At 58.3% G+C, this 5,906-nt stretch overlaps 1 protein-coding gene across 1 annotated transcript in view; it reads right to left on the bottom strand.

The window, feature by feature from the left end:
* The window catches only part of PTPRN2 (protein tyrosine phosphatase receptor type N2), a 796,662-nt gene that overhangs the window by 465,798 nt on the left and 324,958 nt on the right, over positions 1-5,906 (bottom strand). Inside the window, exon 9 of the mRNA XM_040644526.1 lies at positions 3,020-3,106. Within this exon, the coding sequence (XP_040500460.1) occupies positions 3,020-3,106 (87 nt within the window). The remainder of the gene's footprint in view (positions 1-3,019; positions 3,107-5,906) is intronic.

Raw genomic sequence — 5,906 nt, 5'->3', positions numbered from 1 at the left:
GCACGGGGCCCAGGCCACGGCGCGCACACGTCTCGACTTCTAACAAGCAAGCAGCGGCAGGGGGCCAGGTCTCCAGCAAGCACAAGGCCTCCCAGTGCGGGGACCTCTGCTTCTATCTGCTGCATTCTCGCTCCAGACCGCAGAGGAAAAATAATGAAAATTCAATAAATACAGCCCCCAGTGGGGCCAGGCCAAGTTTGACTGCGAAGCCTCTCCGTGTGATTACTTTTTTGCCTAATGTTCTCAACAGTGGGCCTGAGCTGTGATGACATTCTCCAAATGCTCAGGCCACCCTGGGTGCTCCTGGGAGCTCTTCCTGGAGACGCAGTATCCTTGTTATTTGCTGCCTTCCAATTGCTCCCAGGACATTCCTCACTCTAATGAAGGAGGCACTCATTCATTCATTCATTCATTTATTCCCTCGACAGCAATATGAGCTCTGACACCAGCAGCTGAATTTTGGGGGCCAGATTCGGTATCTCCTACTTGTGGACAGAGGGGTGAGGACCTCCCCGCCGTTTGGTGGGGGCAGTGTGGGTGCCAGGCCCGCACTCTGCAAGTCCTCATTCTGCAAATGCAGTCCCTGCGCTGGGTGCCTGATGTGAACGTGTCAGGGACTGCTGTGACCCCTGACCTCGGGGTCTGGTGGTGAAGACTGTGGAGAACTAGCCATGTGTGGGTGCAGGCATGCTCAGGAAATTTCCCTCCGCTTCTCTAAAGGGAACGGTCAGTGCCACCAGGCCAGGACTGGCTCTCTCTGTGTGCAGTCTGTTTAACTGCACCCGTAGAGACCAGGCCTGGACAAAGGGCCTGTGTGGGCCTCCTGTGTTCCTGCTGAGTTCCCGATTCCAGCAGCCATGTCCCGTCCGCAGGGTTGCATATGAATGGGCACAGGGGCCTTCGTAGACCTGGCATGGAGTCCTGCATGGGAGGGAACGCACTTGGACAAAGGACAGCTCTCAAGGGCATCTGAAATGACACGGGGGAACGAAAGCTGCTCTACAAGGCTGGGGTGCGGCTCCAACACACTGGGTCATGGTGTATTCACATGCGGGCATCTCCCGATCTCTCAGCTACACTCACGATTTCCTCTCCAAGGCTGAAATCCCACCTGGTGTGGGGTTGGGATCACCAACACTCACCTAGAAACCTCAGCAGCCCCAAGTCACTTGGGCCTCCCCCGTGTCCCTTGTAATTCATTCTTCACATGGCTAGAAATACGTCTCCTGATGAAAACTCTCTGGTGGCCTGCCAGCCCACGGAAGGCACGCCATACCCCTCCCAAGAACCTTGGGGCCCAGCTGAGCCCCTCTGCCTGTTCGCCTGGAGCACGCTATCCCTCCTGCCCGGAGGTAGCTGGGCACCTGCTCTCCAGACCTCGCAGCCTCTGCCCTCTGTTTCCACATGAACCAGGGCTGCCTGATGTTGTCCAGCTCTGCTCTGAGCCTGTTTCTGCTGGAATGTCACGCTCTCTGCTCCACCCCAGCACGGAGCTCTGTAAATATTTGTTGAATGAAAGGCTGCGTTTTGGGAGGCCCGGAGGGCCCAGTCAGCTAAGTGTCTGCCTTCGGCTCAGGTCATGATCCCAGGGTCCTGAGATTGAGTCCCGCATCAGGTTCCCTGCTCAGCGGGGAGCCTGCTTCTTCCTCTCCCTCTGCAGCTCCCCCTGCTTGTGCTTTCTGGCTCGCTCTCTGTCAAATAAATAAATAAAATCCTTACAAAAAAAAGAAAAGCAAAGCTGCGTCTTGCAGACGGTCACGTCTGCAGGGGCAGAGATGATATGAGAACCCCCATAAGCTGGAGAGATGGGCCGGACTGTTGTCGGCTGCAAGGAGCCCAAGGAAGTGAATCTGGGCTTACTGTTAAGGCTAGGACTTGGCCTTGGCCTCTCTCTCCCAACTTCTGGCTCCTTCCTACTCAAAATAAAGGGTGATGAACTTCCAAATGAGCTAACACCAGCAGGAAAAGAGATGGGACAGCCCCACAGAGTGGCAACATTTGCAGACGGCCAGACGAACTGTGTTTCCAGGACTGAAGGCCCTGGGATAGCTGTTTGCGTCAATAGACAGCTCGGCTGAGCCTCTTATTTCCAGGCCTGAGTGGCTCACAGCACAGGCACTGACCCATCCCGACACGGCTTTCTGGACTGACCTCCACGTCTGGACCACCCCCACCAGCTGGGACGTGCTGGTCTGTCCACACCTGCTCACACACTGACCCATCCCGACACGGCTTTCTGGACTGACCTCCACGTCTGGACCACCCCCACCAGCTGGGACGTGCTGGTCTGTCCACACCTGCTCACACACTGACCCATCCCGACACGGCTTTCTGGACTGACCTCCACGTCTGGACCACCCCCACCAGCTGGGACGTGCTGGTCTGTCCACACCTGCACTCACTTATAAGTCGACCTATTTCTACTTGCTCCTTTTCCAGGCACTTGTTCCTGCCCTGTGCAGTCCTCAAGAAACGTGGAAGCAGAAGCCCCTCATTGCGGACTTGCCACGGGCCAGCACCCCAGTCTCCAACGCCACCAAATCTGCCCACAACCTGTCCACTGATGACAAGAGAGGCCGGTCGTGCTTGGGTGACTTGCTGCAGCAAGTGCGTGGCAGGGTCTGTATACCGTAGGCACTCCATAAGTGCTGACTTTTCACGGACACGTGCCATCCCCTGGGCTCTGACTCATCTGCAGCGGGGTGGGGCACAGGCGCCGGAATGTTCTAGAGCCGCCCGGGCAATTCTAGGTGCAGCAAGGCTGAGAACTGTGGCCCCAGTGGGCCCCGTCCTTCCAGGAGATCATAACTCTTACAATTACACTCCAGTTTCATCTGCACTCACATAACTTTACCAAACCCACCAGGAAGTTTCCTTCCGTTCTCTCCTGAACTGTTTCTCTGTGATGTAATTAACAAGAACCCCAGGCACACAGTTCTTTCCCTTGCAAACCAATTTATGACACGGAACCTGATGTGAGCGGAGAATAAAACCCCGAGACCCCGCACCCGGCACTCACGCGACGTCTGCGAAGACACTCATCGGCACCTCCAGGAGACGCGCAACGCTCTGCAACAGCTCCTTCCCCTCTTCTGGGCTCAGGGGGCTGTGGAGGAGAGCGGGGGCAGCGTTACAAAATGGAACTCATCAACACTTGAGAAGCCGCACGTCCCCCGCGCCCCCACCTCCGCGCCTGTGCATTCCTGTCACATAGTGACCGGGCTCCCCGGGCAGCCGGGATCAGGTGCTTCTTCAGGCATGATGAATCACCTGAATTTCCCAGCCACGAGACAAACAATACCGTGCAAATGGGCCCATGATGTGGCGGAGGCTCAGCTCAGCCTTCAATAAAAAGTGTAATCGGGAGGGGGGGAGGGGAGGGCAGACGGGAAGGAGAGAGAAAAGACGGGAGACGGAGGGGAAGCAGATGCTGAAAATGGAGTTTCAGGATGGGCGTCACACGTACAAAGGAAGCACATTGTCAAATGGGCTTGTTTCTAAAATGAGTGATGTGCCAATGAGAGGCACGTGAATGGGACACAGCTGAGGGCAAACACGGAGACCGGAGACCGAGGGGCACTCTGCAGCGGCCCCCGGGAAGGGCGGGTGTGCCCCAGGACGACGCGCCCCAGGCCCGAGGGAGGGCCGGCTCCGGTCACCACAAGGCTCAGCGTTCCAGCGACAGGTCCCGAATCCCAGCACACAGCTGTGTCAGTCACGCCTTGCCTGTGAAACCCTATTAGCAGCATTTCAGAGAATATTCCGTCGTGTCGCTATATAGAAACTGCTGTGCAGCCAAGGCTGTCACCCCAGCTGACCTCTCGTTCACCTGGCCGACGTGTGAGCAGACGGGCTCTGTGCTGCAACAAACACACGGAGCCCCGCCTTCCTGGGGCCTGCGTTCTCGCGGCACACGGGCAGCAAAGACAGGTGTTGTTCTGGATTGAACCGTGTCACCCAAGCTTCACATGTTCAAGTCCCACATCCAGAACCTCACAATGGGACCTTATGTGGAAAGAGGTCACTGCTGACCATCATGCTAGGACGAGGTCATCCGGTGGTTCCTAATCCAACGTCACCAGAGTCCTCACAGGAGGAGGACATGCACAGGGGTGAGTCCAAAAGTATCCAGGGTCACTGTGGCTCCAAGAGCCAATGGGATGCAGGGTGCAAGGAGGAACCAACCAGGCTCCAGTAACCCCGGGACAGGGCAGGAGGGTGCAGGTGTGGCCTGCGGGCTTGGAAGAGGTGACGGGTGTGTGATGGCACCAGGAGGTGACCCGGGAAGGAGCATGCGAGACGGAGAAGCCACTGGAAGGGAAAGTCGGGAATTCTGTGGGCACATCACAATGCACAGAGCCCACACCGAGCATCGGAGCTGGGATTAGCTGGAGAAAGCAGCCCTCAGGAATGGCTAAAGCAGGAATCCCTAGGGACAAGCCAGCAAGGAGGAGTCAAGGGCCCTTGGAGGCCTCAGGTAGAGATGGAAAAGCAGGCCGGGGTCAGGAGGTGCCAGCTTGCCCTGCAACCGCCCCAGGGTGTCCCATGCAAGTGCAGCCACAGCAGGACGGACACTCCCGTCCTCAAAGAGGACGCTGGTAATGAGCCACGGCACCAAGCCGCCCCCCACCGCCTTCTCTCAGGGGGCACAGGAACTGGACTTCTTCCTAGGGAAGCCGGTTTCTGCAGGTGGCTGCCAATTTACCCACAGCTGGGCCTGCTCTCCACGCCTCACCCATTGTTCTAGATCTCTTACCAACCTACAGGATGCTGTTCTGCCCTAAAGTGAGAGAGGCCTGATGCCGGTCTGTGATCAGGGCCTTTGCCCCTCCATCCTGCTTCCTGGGCAAGAGTGTGAGCCCCAGGGCTGGGGACCCTTCCAGGAAGGACAGACAAGTCCTCCAAGCCTCCTAACACAGGGGCTTTTCACATTACGTTGTAAAATTAGAATACATTTTCCGGTCAGTGTGTGCATGTGGTGTGGAGTGCACCCTTCTACCTTGTCACCTGACCCGACTTAGAAACCCCCGGGCATCTTGCAGAGCCCATGCTCAGGCCCACCAGGAGGTGAGACACCGATGCGGGAAGGGATCCACCTGGAACGTCTGTGTCTTCATCATCACTCCCTGCCTGTCCACCCGGAGCTGCAGGCTGGAGCGCGAGTTTCATCAGGCAGCCTAGAGCCCCAAGAAGGCCTGTGCCTGAACAAAGTCTGCTGGGACCTCGAGCCACGCTGGGGAAAGCCGTGGGCTGTGTGCAGACTGCGGAACAGGAGGGCAGCAGTGCCGGAAAGGTGTGTTCATTCCAAGTCAGACGAGGAGAAAGAACCACAGCCACACAAAGGCCTACTCTGTGACGTGGGCGCCAGCCACACAGCAGGGGCTTGGAGGCCTGCTGGCGAGGCCCTGGTGGCACAGGTCTGGTGCCCCTGCCCACCGCGGCTCTCAGACGGCCACTCTTCCTGTAACCAGCACCCCCAGGCCCAGCGCAGGGTGGGTGGACAACCAGCATCTGCAGAAGCAAGTGACTGGGCGTGAAGAGGCCCACAGCGAACCAGGGCCACCCTGACCTACAGAGCCCACATCCTCCAGGCCAGACCCCACCCAGGACACAATCTTACCTTACAGACCCCTACCCCAGTCCCCTGCCGAGGGCACAGACCCCTGCCTCCTCGGGCCCCGCCCCCAGAAGCTCTCCCAGACTCCCAGCACTCCCTACGGTGCAGCCCCTCCCTGCCACCACCACACCTACACCGGCCTGGAAGCTCCCTGCTCGGTGCCTCCCTGCTGGCCTCCCAGGCCAGGCCGACGCATGCAGCCAGGTGAGGCCTGAACAAGTGAGCTCCGCTGCCCTCCCGGCACCGCCAGATGACCGAGTGGCCAGCTGCTGTGTGGTCCCACGGCAGT

This window comes from Ursus maritimus, unplaced genomic scaffold (genome assembly GCF_017311325.1).
Source record: "Ursus maritimus isolate PB19 unplaced genomic scaffold, ASM1731132v1 scaffold_3, whole genome shotgun sequence".
In the NCBI taxonomy this organism is placed as follows: Eukaryota; Metazoa; Chordata; class Mammalia; order Carnivora; family Ursidae; genus Ursus; species Ursus maritimus.
This window is presented reverse-complemented; position numbering and strand designations above follow the sequence as displayed.